Here is a 14,656-nt window from a genome sequence, read left to right on the forward strand (position 1 = left end):
TCTACGTACATGGAGATCAATTGCGAAGGTTGTAAAGTAACGTAATTTATATTTTAGTTTATGGAAGAAATGCAAATAAAAGGTTTTTCACAATAACCAACAAATAAATAACAGTAGGAAATGCTTTATTGTTTTTCTTGAAATTGAGGATTTTAATGTAAAATAATTGTTAACATGCAGAAGTGTTCATAGCATGCAAATGTCTTCGAACAAGACTCACATATACCTATAGACGAGGAAATAAAGCACAAAAAACGGCTAAATCTCCGATCTTTTGAGCAGTAAGTCGGATTGAGATGCGGTTTTCGGCATTCGATTCGGGAGAGCGTCTAGAAACTTTGTGAACAAAATTTATGAGGGACAAATGAAAATTTGCACCCCGGGGGTGCAATAAACGCATTTCAGGGATGCATCTTGAACTCACGACTTAGTCAATATGTGTATTTCACTAAATATCGGTAAAAATGAGTCTAATTTCTGCACTCGGGGGTTTTTGGGGTCGCTGAAAACGAATATCACAACGAAAATGTACCACGATGTACCTGGGGCCCAGGGTGACTCTTGTATACCTCGTCTCCTGGAGTTTCATGGTAATATTCAACATATCTCGTTGAAACTCGTTACTTAGGGGTTTTTGGGGTCGCTGAAAACGAATATCACAACGAAAATGTACTACCATGTACCTGGGGCCCAGGGCGGGCCCTATATACCTCGTCTCCTGGAGTTTTATGGTAATATTCAACATATCTCGTTGAAACTCGTTACTTAGGGGTTTTTGGGGTCCCTGAAAACGAATATCACAACGAAAATGTACTACCATGTACCTGGGGCCCAGGGCGGGCCCTATATACCTCGTCTCCTGGAGTTTTATGGGAATATTCAACATATCTCGTTGAAACTCGTTACTTAGGGTTTTTGGGGTCCCTGAAAACGAATATCACAACGAAAATGGTTTCCAAAGTATCTGGTGGCATGTCAGGTATTATACATTTTGTTGTTAAAAAAATTTCAAAAATGTGCAAGTATCTTTAAAGTATTTACGATTATTTCTTAATTTATTTACAAATTTTCCACATTTTTTTCCTCTGTGTACTCATCTTCTGTTAATTTATCTTGCTCAACATTTGAACAGTTACAGCCGACACAATTTTTACACGCTAAATTGCAGGATAATCCGTGTTTTCTGCACCCACAGGTATATAGGGCCCGCCCTGGGCCCCAGGTACATGGTAGTACATTTTCGTTGTGATATTCGTTTTCAGCGACCCCAAAAACCCCCGAGTGCAGAAATTAGACTCATTTTTACCGATATTTAGTGAAATACACATATTGACCAAGTCGTGAGTTCAAGATGCATCCCTGAAATGCGTTTATTGCACCCCCGGGGTGCAAATTTTCATTTGTCCCTCATAAATTTTGTTCACAAAGTTTCTAGACGCTCTCCCGAATCGAATGCCGAAAACCGCATCTCAATCCCACTTACTGTTCAAAAATCGGAGGTTGAATGCTTTATTTCCTCGACTACTAAGTTTTGCTCCGATTATGTATTGCATTTACGTGACTTTTCAGTACGTTCTGATATCCGAATGATTTCTGACAAATCTCACATTCAAAAGGTTTGCTTCGATAATGTATTGTGTTTATGTGGGATTTGAGGTGATCCTTGCGTCCAAATGATTTGTGACAAACCTCACATTCGAAGGGTTTGCTCCGATTATGTACTGCGTTGACGTGAAGTTTAATGTAGCTTTGGTAGGCAAATGATTTATGACATATGTCACATTTGAAGGGTTTGCTGTGATCGTGTACTGAACTTATGTGAGATATGAGATGATATTTATTTCGAAAAGATTTATAACAAATATCACAATTGAAGGAATTGATACGATCATGAAATACATTTTTGTGAAATCTGAGGTAGTCCTTGCGGCCATATGATTTGTGACAAACCTCACATTCAAAAGGTTTGCTCCGGTCATGTACTGAACTTATGTGTTTAGCGAGATCACATTTTCGTCCAAATGATTTGCGACAATTATCACACTCAAAGGATTTGCTACGTTCATGTACTGCATTAATGTGACCCTGAAGGTGATGTTTGAATCCAAATGATTTTTGACAAATATCACACTCAAAGAGTCTTCTACGATCATGTATTCCGATGATGTGTGTATTGAGGGTATTTTTTTGTCTAAATGATTTGTGACAAAGCTTACATTCAAAAGGTTTGATACTATTATGTATTGTATTTATGTGAATCTTGAGGCCCCTCTTACTCCTGAATGATTTTAGACAAAACTCACATTCACGATTAACGCTACGATTAACCTTGGACTTATTCAGTTTCAATCTGGACTTTCCTTCAAACTGGTAGTCATTATCGTGATTAACTTCTTTTTTCATTAAAATCATTGGGCTTTTTTCATTCGAGTGACTGGTCTTAATTTGTTTTTCTATTTTCACAACAGGTGAATAGCATTGATCCTCAGTTTTGCAATTGGTTGTCGATATAGACTTTAGTTCCAGTTTAACATCTTTGCACTCAAAATCAATGATTAAATTTTGATTTATGGCATCCGTTTGATTTTCATTTTCTATCTTCACAATGGGCAGGTAACTTGGATACTCAGTTTTGCAATCTGGTGTCGATAAAGGCTTCAGCTCTTGTTTATAATTTTCGCACTCAAACTCTATGGATATTTTTTCATTTACCAACTCCCGTAAATGCATAGCCTTATACATGTGATATGCCTAAAATGAAAGTTGTTTAATAATTTTTATAAAGGCATAACAGAGCGTAGATAAATCATTGAACTCACCGATGATTTATTAAACGTTGATGTTTCAAAATTTTTGGCTTCGTAAGAATTCACAGAACCGAAATTATCATCGTCTGTATCCGGTGGAGAATCTTTCAGCTCTTCTTTCACTCTAATGAATAAATTAAGTGAGATGAAGTTATCTTTTCAGAAAACATTATTTTATGCACAAAAAATTTTACCTAACTATGTCCCCGTGGTTTTCCATCGCTCACTCAATTATACGTAATAACTGTGAATTTTTACGTTCTACATCGAGAAAATATTTGAGGTTAAACACCTTGAATATCCAGCATTATAGCAGCATTTGTAAACACTTACTCAACTGCAGGAATTTAGCTCCTCGCTGGCGAGTGTACGCACTACTAATATATCATCTCATAGGTATTCCCAGTGATTCTCATGGCTTCTTGGCGATACTTTCCCCCTCTGCTATAGATTGGCCAGAAGCAGTATGTGCTATACATAGAGGGACTCGCAAATTGTAATGAAAATATCATTTTTTTATAGGCGCAATGTGCGATAAATCCGGAAAAATTACTTGTAGGAACTGCCGCAAAGTTAGAGTTTTACATTGTTTCAGATGTTGTAAGAACGATGTGTAAATAGATAAATCGGTAACTTAACTGTAAACAATATGATCATGAACGATTTTGACATATTCCCTTCGACACACGGATCAATATAGTAAAAGCAAATTAGTTTGAAAGTTGTCTTTCTGGACAAAACTAGCCAAAATACCGAAAGACAAATTTTACTCGTTGGATTGCGGTGATATTACATAGCTGAACAATCGTTAATTTAAGCACAAAATGGATAAACAACACGTTTCTGACATTAGTCAAGGAGCATTTATACTAGAATCAAGTATGATGACATACCGAAACACAATTCATAATAAACAAAATAATTTCGCTTGTGACAAGTGCGAGAAAAAATTCGAGTTCCGAAGTCATTTGAGTAGACACCAAATATCAGAGCACAGAAGTCGCAAAAATTTTGCATGCGACCAGTGCGAAAAGAAATTTGTGAAAAAATCAAGTTTGTTTACGCATCAAAAGTTGGTACACAAAGGTCGCGAAGATTTGACTTGCAACAAGTGCGAGAGAAAATTTGAAAATAAATCAACTTTATTTAAGCACAAAAAGATATTCCACGATGTTTTCAAAGATTACTTGTGTGAAAAGTGCGCCAAGAGATTTGTAACGAAGCAGAGTTTGCGCTTGCACATAAAGACGATACACGACGATCGCAAAGATTTGGCACGCGATAAACGTGAGCGGGGACTTGGACAAAAATCGAATTTTTTGAGACACCGAAACATATTTCAAGGAGGTTCCAAAAATAACGCATGTGACAAATGCGAGAAGACATTCTTCGATCAAAGCACTTTGATCAGGCACAAAAAAACAGTTCATGGAGGTCATAAAGATTTCGAATGCGACAATTGCAAGAAAAAATTTGGACATAAACAGCATTTGCTTGTCCACCAAAGGACAGTCCATGAAGGTCTCAGAGATTACGGATGCGACATGTGCGAGAAGAAATTTGGACAAAAAGCAGATGTGTTGAAGCACCAGAGGAATGTACACGAGGGTCGCAAAGATCACGCATGCAACGAGTGCGAACAGAAATTTGGACAAAAATCGGATTTGCTCTTCCATATAAAGACAATACACGAAGGTCGCAAAGATTTTGTATGTGACATGTGCGAGAAAAAATTTGGAAAGAAATCATGTTTGATCAGCCACCTAAAGATAGTACACGAGGGTCGCAAAGATTTCACATGCCACAAGTGCGAAAAAGTATTTGGACAAAAACCACATTTGCTCCAACACCAAAGGGTAGTTCATGAAGGTCTTAAAAAGTTTGCATGTGACAGGTGCGAAAAAAAGTTTGGGGGACGAGGCTGTTTGACCAGACACCAAAAGATAGTACACGAAGGTGGCAAAGACTTCGCATGTGACAAGTGCGAGTGGAAATTTGGAAGGAAAACAGATGTGTTGAATCACCAAAGGACAGTCCATGAGAGTCGCAAAGATTACGCATGTGACAAATGCGAAAAAGTATTTGGACGAAAAACACATTTGCTCCAACACCAAAGGACAACCCATGAAGGTCGTAAAGATTACGTTTGTGACAAGTGCGGAAAGAAATATGGGGCTCAATATGATTTGATAAATCACCAAAAAATAGTCCACGAAGGTCGCAAAGATTTCGCATGTGACAGATGCGAGAAGAAATTTGGGCAACAAAATAATTTGTTCAGACACCAAAGGATAGTCCACGAAGGTCGCAAAGATTACGCATGCAACAAGTGCGAGAAGAAGTTTGGAGGAAAATGGATTTTGATGCAGCATCAAAAGACAGTTCACGAAGGTCGAAAAGATTTTACATGTGACAGTTGCGAGAAAAAATTTGGAAAAAAATGTACTTTGTTAAGGCACCAAAGGACAGTCCACGAAGGTCGCAAAAATTATGCATGCGACAAGTGCGAGAAGAAGTTTGGAGAAAAATGGATTTTGATGCAGCATCAAAAGACAGTTCACGAGGGTTGAAAAATATTGGCATTGGACAATTGAGATAAGAAATGATTATTGACCGTTTTAAATTTGTATAAATACTTGTATAGACGTTTTTCTGGAATTTTAATAAAAATCATGCTGAAATGATTGTGTTTTACTTGAAACTTTGGCCGTTCGACTATCATTACACAATTGTACACTATAATGTTGTGGTCTTTTCAGATCTCGTCTACCCTCAATTACTATACTCTCTGTTTATTTATTAACAATTCAGTTCTTGTAGCTCCGTACAAAGAGATCAGCCGAAATGTTCTATCTGATGAAAAACCAACGTAGAAACCATTCAATAATTTCAAAAAACGTTTTCTAAATTTCATTCAAAATCGGTAGAAATAGTCGTGACTGTTTTCGAATTGCGCGAACGTCAAATGAAAGTTTGCGGGGGTGGCCCTTTTTTTCTAATCCACCAATGTTATACTCCCTCAAAAGCTCGCGCGCTCGCCTATATGTGTGCCAGACTAGGGAATTTCAAACACCCTCGTTGTGTGCCATGCACACGTGCACATCAAAATACAAAAAGCTTCAGCGATTACTTTGGCCCGAGTACTTCACTCAGAGTGAAGGAAGCAACTTTATACGTCAAAAGTACGCATGAGAGATCGAGTATAAAAGTGTCTTCGAAGACGTACGTGCAAAATTACTTTCTTCTCTTTTGTTCGAGCGAAACTTTTTACTCCGAGAATTAATGCCAACCATTACCATAAGTGCACTAGCCGTGCGTAAACTCGAATAATCTACCCCTGGCGTGTCGAATATACATCGCATCATCGATGTGGCATGGCGAATTTCTGGATTGTCTCGCGCCTGTCGACAGCCTCGAGTTGTATTATTCCAGCGATTGTCATGGCTTTTTGGTGATACTTTCCCCCTCTACTATAGATTGGCCAGAAGCTGTGTATGCGATACATAGAGGGACTCGCAAATTCTAATGAAAATATCATTCTTTTATAGAGACAATGTGCGATAAGTCCGGAAAAATTACTTGAAGAAACTGCCGTTAAGTTAGATTTTTACATTGTTTCAAATGTTGTAAGAACGATGTGTAAATAGATAAATCGGTAACTTAACTGTAAACAGTATGATCATGAACGATTTTGACATATTCTCTTCGACACACGGATTAATGTAGTAAAAGCAAATTAGTTTGAATGTTGTCCTTCCTTACAAAACCAGCCTAAATACCGAAAGATAAATATAACTCATTCAACTTCAGTGGTACTAAATAGAAAGATCTATCTTTCATCTTAAGTACCGGAATGGATAATAATGAAAAAAAATCTGAAAACTTTGTCTTGGCAAATAATTCTAGTGAGCACGACACTATTGTTTCAGCCGACAAACAACACATTTGTGATATCTGTCAAGAGGCATTTACACTGAAATCAAGCATGATAACACACCAAAGCACTATTCACAATGAACAAAAAAATTTCGCTTGTGATAAGTGTGAAAAGAAATTCGTGTTCCGAAGTCATTTGAGTAGACACCAAATTTCACAACACAAATGCCGCAAAGATTTCACGTGCAACAAGTGCGAGAAGAAATTTGAAAATGAATCAACTTTGCTCAAGCACAAAAAAATATTCCATGAAGTATTCAAAGATTACTTGTGTGAAAAGTGCGCCAAGAGATTTGCAAGTAAGCAGAGTTTACTCACACACGTGAAGGGAGTCCACGACGGTCCCAAAGATTTAGCATGCGACAAGTGCGAGGAGAAGTTTAGAAAAAAATCTCATTTGCTCTTCCACTTCAAGACAGTACACAAGGTCTTCAAAGATTATTTACGTGACAATCGTGGGAAAAAGAAGAATCAACGTGATAAGACATTTGGATATGAAAGGAATTTGCTCTTGCACAAAACAATAGTCCAAGAAGATCACAAAGATCACGTAAGCGAAAAATGCAGTAAAAAATTTCAAAGTAAATCATATTTGCTGCAGCACCAAAGAACTGTACACGAAAACCTTAAAGATTTTACTTGCGACAAGTGCGAGAGGAAGTTTGGAAGTAAGCAGCACTTGCTCAACCACCAAAGAATAGTTCACGAAGGTTGCAAGGATTACTCATGTGACAAATGCGAGAAAAAATTTGGAAATAAATCAAATTTGTTGAAGCACCAAAAGACTGTTCACGAAGGTCGCAAAGATTACGCATGCGAAAATTGCGAGAAAAAATTTGGACACAAATGTACTTTGCTCGTACATCATAGGACAATACATGAAGGTCGCAAGGATTACGGATGCGACAAATGCGAGAAAAAATTTGGACAAAAAAAGGATTTGCTCAAACACCTAAAGACGATACACGAAGGTCGAAGAGATTTTGCATGCGACGAGTGCGAGAAGAAATTTGGACACAAATGTACTTTGGTCGTGCACATGAAAACAGTCCACGACGGTCGCAAAGATTACGCATGCGATAAGTGCGAGAAAAAATTCGGACGAACATCACATTTGCTCTTGCACGTAAAGACGGTACACGATAATCGTAAAGATTTCGCATGCGACAAATGTGAAAAAAAATTTGGACAGAAACCACATTTGCTCAGGCACCAAAGAACAGCCCATCACGGTCGCAAAGATTACGCATGCGATAAGTGCGAGAAAAAATTCGGACGAAAATCACATTTGCTCTTGCACGTAAAGACGATACACGACAATCGTAAAGATTTCGCATACGACATGTGCGAGAAGAAATTCGGTTAAAAATTGCAATTAATCAAACACCAAATTTTGCATGCAACAATGGCGAGAAAATAAAAGGATTAACAATTGTAAATGTGTATAGATACTCATATACCTATGTATTTCAAAAATTTTAATAAAAATTTTGCTGAAATAACTTGTACCACATGAATCTTGGGCGTTCAACTGTCATTACACCTTTATACACTGACTCTTAATGAATTTTTTGACTAATTGATTCCCGAAGCTCTTCGTGCAGCGATTAGCTAAGAGTTTTTTTACATCTTGTTCGGATCGCGAAAGAGGTAAACTTTCAGTTGACTACCGGATTTTTGATAAGCCTTACTAACTGACTTGCGACCCCAAATTGATCAAATACACTTTAGTGAAAAATTTTTATAAATTTGCCGACAAACACTGATGAATAATTTAAGGGGACACATACACCTTAAACTCGAAATTTTTTTTATTGCTTTATTGAGTAGGATTTTTCCGTCCCTTTCCATTGCTTTTTTCGAAATTCCAAAATTTTGATTTTGCCCTGAGATACAGCTGTTTCCGTGAACCCTTTTCCTATACTTCACGTGTTAAATTTTTTCTTCTTTTGCGTTTTCTGGCGAGTAGTGTTTTTGGTCATCTATCGTAAATTTCATAGGGTACCAATTGAGCTTCAGCACCAGGGTCGCGTACACTTCTTCAGAACATCAATGGTTACGGTCACTACCTCGGATGAGACGATCGAATGGGCAGATTGCTCTGCTTGAACAGTTAAGCACACATTTTTTTCCATTTTTCGTATTTACCGAAATTTAAGTCGTAAAAGTACTGTTTCAGAGCGACCTATTGGTTCGATCGTCTCATCCGAGGTAGTGACCGTAACCATTGATGTTCTGAAGAAGTGTACGCGACCCTAGTTCTGAAGCTCAATTGGTACCCTCTGAAAGTTACGATAGATGACCAAAAACACTACTCGCCAGAAAACACAAAAGAAGAAAAAATTTAACACGTGAAGTAAAGGAAAAGGGTTCATGGAAACAGCTGTATCTCAGGGCAAAATCTAAATTTTGTAATTTCGAAAAAAGCAATGGAAAGGGACGGAAAAATCCTACTCAATAAAGCAATAAAAAAATTTCGAGTTTAAGGTGTATGTGTCCCCTTAATTTAAACCAAAAAATGTTCTCTAAATTTCTTCAAAATCAGTAAAAGCACTTTTTCTAATCTACCACTATTATACTTCCTTAAAAGCTCGCGCTCGCGCGTATGTGTGTGCCAGAGTATGCACACGTGCACATCAAAATACAAAAAGCTTCGGCGATTACTTTGGCCCAAGTACTTCAGTCAGAGTGAAGGAAGCAACTTTATACGTCAAAAGTACGCATGAGAGATCGAGTATAAAAGTGTCTTCGAAGGCGTACGTGCAAAATTACTTTCTTCTCTTTTGTTCGAGCGAAACTTTTTACTCCGAGAATTAATGCCAACCATTACCATATGTGCACTCGCCACGCGTATACTCGAATAGTTCGAAAATCGAGTTCAGCCGTAACGTATCATAATGCGTTTTAACATTATTACGCTACGCGATGATGATCTACCCCCGGCGTATCGAATTTTCATCGCATCATCATCGATGCAGCATGCCGAATTTCTGACCCGCGCCCGTCGACAGCCTCGAGTTGTATCATATATGTGTATGTGCCTCGCGGAGTACAATACCACGTAATAATCCGTGTGTGAAATCGTTTCGCCGCGTCGTTGCGGATCATCATCATCATCGTCGTCGTCGTCGTCGTTGTTTTCCGAACAGGAAAAGACAATCCGTCTCTCGACATGCGTATTACGTGTAACGGTACTTTATATATATAGGTATACGATCGCATCAGCCCCGTTTACTCGCGTCTATATATCCCTGCCTTATATTACATCGTAAAGAAGCAGTCGAGTCAGCTGGAATTTCGACTCGAATAAAAATCATACAACATTTCAATTATTCCTCCTCCCCCAAAAAAAAATTCTGTAAACGTTTAAGAAACTATCGCACACGCACATATAGGTCTAATATTGTATTCACTTCACGAAACCGCACGAATCGAAAGTTCCTCGTGGGCAACTAAACAACAACAACAACAACAACAGCAGCAGCGCTGCAACTATACAACAAGTACGAGAAATTGGAATGCAGATGAAGCGGTGCGGTGCTGCCGCGCGTTTATGTATGTATATACAGCCACCACCGCCACCGAGCTATTATGCGACTTATATTTCCATGTCTCGCGGTTAGATAGATCTCTACGGCAAAGCGCATGTATATATATAGCTATGTATATAGAGAGAGAGAATTCCATTTTCGCGAATTAACATCGAAATCCAGAAGAAGAGATTTGAATACGCGTGTTTATACGCCTATATAGCTCTGTGTGGGAGGCGTAAAGGCATACATACATGCGCGAGCTTAAATCTCATGCAAAACAATTCCGCTCGCTCCGTAGCTTTGCGTACATATAGGCGTTTGTGTGTGCGAAGGAGAGAGAGAGAGAGAGAGAGAGAGAGAGAGAGAGAATAATGACTCGTTAAACGATCTCCACGCAGACTATAACTCGCCTTCGTTTTTTCAATTTTTCCCAATTTTTTTTTATCGTCCTCGTGCTTCTAATATATTACGAACTACGAAGCAACGACGAGGAGTGAATCTTTGACATTGTCGCTACTCTAGCAGCTCGTATTTCTCTCTCACTCTCGCTTCTCTTAGGAGGATTAGGAAGTACAGCAGCTACGCGCATACGAGCTATATACGAGTAAGAAGATACGATTTCGCGCGTACAGAATTACGCTTCTGTGTGTGTGTGTGTGTGCGTCTCGCTACAGGGCGAGCTTAAGTTTTGCCTACGCGTATTATTAAACAGCATCACGCATGTGTCGTACGTGCACATATATGTATTCAAAATTAATCAGTCTAAGAGGCGGCACGTATATATACGAATATGACCCGAGAGCTTCAATTATGACAAAAGTCATCCCCCTCGCATCTTGCGCTGCGCTGCACACTGCGCGACTTATATATACATACCCTCTCTCTGTGAGGCTGAGCCCGTTTACATGTATATAAAGCATATGTGTGTGTCCGTGTGTGGGTGTGTTTGATAGCGGCCTCGCGCGCCAAAGTGCATATATACACACACAGACGCTCTCCGCCACGGGCACGTACGGTCGTCTTACACACTCGACGTTCTCCGCTCTCAAGACGTCTTCTTCTTCTTCTGCTTCTTCTTCTACGTCTCGTCTCTCTCTGATTTTTTTTTCATTTTTTTTTCATTTTTTTTACGTGGCCCACATTTTTTATATAGGACAGACGGGGGGCGCTGCTGCGCACACTTGACTCACATATTATTCCATGCCCATCGGATCGCTCGGAGGAATTATCGCCGGGGAAAATTAATAATTCCGCGTTGCCGTATCGTCTGTGATCTGGGTCGTCAGGGGGGATGGGTCGCCGCGTAAACGGAATACGTTACCGATTTTTTTTCGAGAGAGAGAGTGAAAAAGCGACCTTGGCCACTAGAGAGGCTCGGAGCCGACTTTCGCATTAATAATTTTAGAAATGTCAACGAAAGTCTGACATTTATCTGTTAGAAACGAACGTTAGAAGTGATATGTATTTTGCAATGTTATTTTGAGTATGTGTTGACTTATTTTACGATAGTTTGAATTTTGTCTCATAATTAATTGACATTTTGAAAATTCGATTTGGTCGGCGATTTACTTTTGTTTACGTTGAACAGTTAACGATTCGGTACGATGACTTGTAAATGTTATTGAAGTCAAATTAATTAGCCCATTTCCATGTCTAGTACGTGAGAATAATTAAAGCAGTCGTCGACTACATTTGACAAAATGAAGTCCAGTGGTATAATTAACAATGCCGTCAAGTAATTTTCACATCATAAAACATACAAACTATTTAATTTTGTTCAATTTTCAAAACTCATTGATATTTTCAGAGTGAAGGATGAGCCCGAAGATATTTCGCTGTATGAAAGTGAAGACTGTGCAAGTTTTCAATATATACAATTTCTGCAAGATAATGCCGTAAGTTGATGAGATATTTATGACTAAATTATAGCAATAATTTCTCAATATAATTTTATTACAGACTCAAACGATTGTAAAAAAGGAAGAAATTCATGATTCTCAACTAGAGGATGAAATTGAGATAGAGTTTGAGAGCAAAGATGTAAAACCTACCATAACTTCGTTTGTACCGCAAAAATTAGACTATTTGTTCCAAAATCGTACTGCAATTAAAAACGAGCCATTAGACATGGTGAAAAAAGAATATTTTGACGATAATGTGCAAAAATCCAAAAAAAAGCCGACTTTAAAATCTATAATCCAGGACGAAAAATCTAAAAAGCCGAAGGCATGTTCAAAAAAGTCCGGAAGAAAAAGTAAAAACAAAGAGCACATAGAGACGACAGCTCAAGATCAAATTGCCCATTCGTGTGGAATTTGTGGAAAGAAATTCTTGCAGAAGCACAAACTCGAAATCCATACCGATGTAGTTCATAATGGTCAAAAACTTCGAATTGCTCACACATGTGACTCGTGTGGAAAGACATTCACACGTAAGTCCAATCTCAAAAATCACATCGATTTTGTGCACAAAAATCTCAAGCATCATAAATGTGATGAATGCCAAAAGTCTTTCAGTAGCAAAAATAGTCACAATCGCCACATAAGTACGGTGCATAATGGTATAACTTATACATGCGATTCATGTGAAAAAACATTCACACAAACGGGTTATCTAAAGGTCCACATCGGTACAGTGCACATGAATAATAGAAAACTTTTCAAATGTGACGAATGTCAAAAATCATTCGACTATAAATGTAATCTCAAATTACACATAGATAATGTACATAAAGGTATAACTCACCCATGCGATTTATGTGAAAAAGTATTCAGACAAAAAGCGAGTCTTAAAGTTCACAAAGATGCCGTGCATGAAGGTATCGCTTACCAATGCGATCGATGTGAAAAGTCATTCACACGAAAAGGCAAGCTTAAACTCCACGTCAACGAAGTACACAATGGTAAAAAATAAAATGTGTCGTCCTCACATAGACTTGAAACTGCAACTGGGCGAAATGCATAAGAATTTTCAAATTACAAAAATCAAAACGTGTAACTAATTATGCTTGTGATTTATGTGGAAAAATATTTACACGAAAGCTTGATTTAAAAGATCATGTTCATTCTATGCATAAAGCTACGAAAGGACATTATCACAAAAAAGTCATTTGAAAGTCCATATTAATTTAGTGCACAGTAGCATCACTTGCACACGTGACTCGTGTGTAAAACCATCAAAACAAAGGAACAATCTTCAAGTCCACATTGAAACGAAGCATAGTAGTTGTGTTCGATTTGCAAGTGACCCATGCGAAAAATCATTCACACGAAAATACCATCTTAAACGTCGTACGAATGTATTAGGCAAAAGACAAAAACAGAATTTTAAATAATTTTAATATGTGGGTAAACCTATACGAGGATGCCTAAAAATTTTGATTCTTCTATCTTCTAAAAGTTAAAAATGATATTGTCTCATGACAATAAAATGTTGTCAAAAATAATGAGATATGAAAATTATCTTCACTTATACAAATGTAATATATTGATAGTTCGTAGTTATTGTCAAATCTGAATAAAAACACATATTCAAATATAGATAATGGGTAACGAGGCGCGAAACTCAACATCAAAAATATTATTTCCCAAAGGTCTAGTAAACTACATTTTTCGATCCCAAAACTTGCTAATTTGATAATAATTTTATAATAATTTGATAATAATTTGATGAATTTTATAATTTCATACTTTCGTTGTGAATTGATAATAGGACATAGTTTTTAAGCATTTATTGCATTAAATATATTTACTATTATACTTTTTTGAGTAAATTCTATTCATTTATAGGCTGGAGTTGTAAGCAAAGCTCGTTTTCAATTGATCAATCATCAGTAATATTTTCATTATTGAGTCATTTTCTAAATTACATCTGATCCCGTTTGATCATAGGTGATTTTTGTGATACTAAACGCGTCTTCGAAACAGAGCTCGTTTAAATCGTATAGACCATCGTTATATTATTATAATGTAAATCAGCTTGTGTATTGAAGAATGAAAAAAAGAAAATATTGACTTTTACTTACAACACAGACCAAACGTCAAAAGACACATTCAGCAGCAAAATAGTAAGTATATCGATCATGGGCCAGCGCGTTCCAACTTTCACATCTTACCTGTTTGTCTGATGCGATATGTGTTGTATGCGTGGCAGGCTATTGTCAGTTTCACCGCCGCATGTCATTGACGACTAACGATTTGATGAGTCTACAAGTATTTCACGTGACTCACTGCCACTGCAGTTAAAATATAAAATTTCAATGAATAAATATAGTTGAAAATAAAATAATTTTGGTACATGATCTGTCAGATATATCCTCTTTTATTTCATATAATCGGGCTCTGCAGTCTGTGTAGTGACTACATATAGCAGCGAAAAACT

At 37.6% G+C, this 14,656-nt stretch overlaps 2 protein-coding genes across 2 annotated transcripts; one reads left to right on the forward strand and one right to left on the reverse strand.

Moving 5' to 3' along the window:
- Window positions 1–1,667: 1,667 nt before the first annotated feature.
- LOC106657531 (MDS1 and EVI1 complex locus protein EVI1-like) lies at window positions 1,668–3,227 on the reverse strand. Its single transcript, XM_023462208.1, has 5 exons — window positions 3,141–3,227; window positions 3,002–3,068; window positions 2,820–2,931; window positions 2,123–2,751; window positions 1,668–2,021 (listed from the first exon to the last, which is right to left on the reverse strand). Exons 2-5 carry the CDS (start codon window positions 3,025–3,027, stop codon window positions 2,006–2,008), a joined length of 783 nt encoding a protein of 260 aa, XP_023317976.1. The 5' UTR covers window positions 3,028–3,068; window positions 3,141–3,227; the 3' UTR covers window positions 1,668–2,005.
- An 8,691-nt stretch (window positions 3,228–11,918) lies between these two features.
- On the forward strand, window positions 11,919–13,189 carry LOC106657532 (zinc finger protein draculin-like). Its single transcript, XM_014379116.1, has 4 exons — window positions 11,919–12,011; window positions 12,084–12,171; window positions 12,236–12,707; window positions 12,996–13,189. The coding sequence occupies exons 1-4, from the start codon at window positions 11,977–11,979 to the stop codon at window positions 13,187–13,189; spliced, it is 789 nt and encodes a 262-aa protein (XP_014234602.1). The 5' UTR covers window positions 11,919–11,976.
- The last annotated feature ends 1,467 nt before the right edge of the window (window positions 13,190–14,656 follow it).

Source organism: Trichogramma pretiosum, unplaced genomic scaffold (genome assembly GCF_000599845.2).
Source record: "Trichogramma pretiosum strain Unisexual culture from Peru unplaced genomic scaffold, Tpre_2.0 scaffold86, whole genome shotgun sequence".
NCBI classification, from domain to species: Eukaryota; Metazoa; Arthropoda; class Insecta; order Hymenoptera; family Trichogrammatidae; genus Trichogramma; species Trichogramma pretiosum.

Coding starts and splice junctions, on each gene's coding strand:
- LOC106657531 (XM_023462208.1), bottom strand. CDS start 3,027: ATGGAAAACCACGGGGACATAGTTAG. Junction 2,932..3,001: donor AACCACGGGGACATAGTTAG/GTAAAATTTTTT, acceptor TTTATTCATTAG/AGTGAAAGAAGAGCTGAAAG. Junction 2,752..2,819: donor CAACGTTTAATAAATCATCG/GTGAGTTCAATG, acceptor CTTTCATTTTAG/GCATATCACATGTATAAGGC.
- LOC106657532 (XM_014379116.1), top strand. CDS start 11,977: ATGAAGTCCAGTGGTATAATTAACAATGCCGTCAA. Junction 12,012..12,083: donor ATAATTAACAATGCCGTCAA/GTAATTTTCACA, acceptor TGATATTTTCAG/AGTGAAGGATGAGCCCGAAG. Junction 12,172..12,235: donor AATTTCTGCAAGATAATGCC/GTAAGTTGATGA, acceptor ATTTTATTACAG/ACTCAAACGATTGTAAAAAA.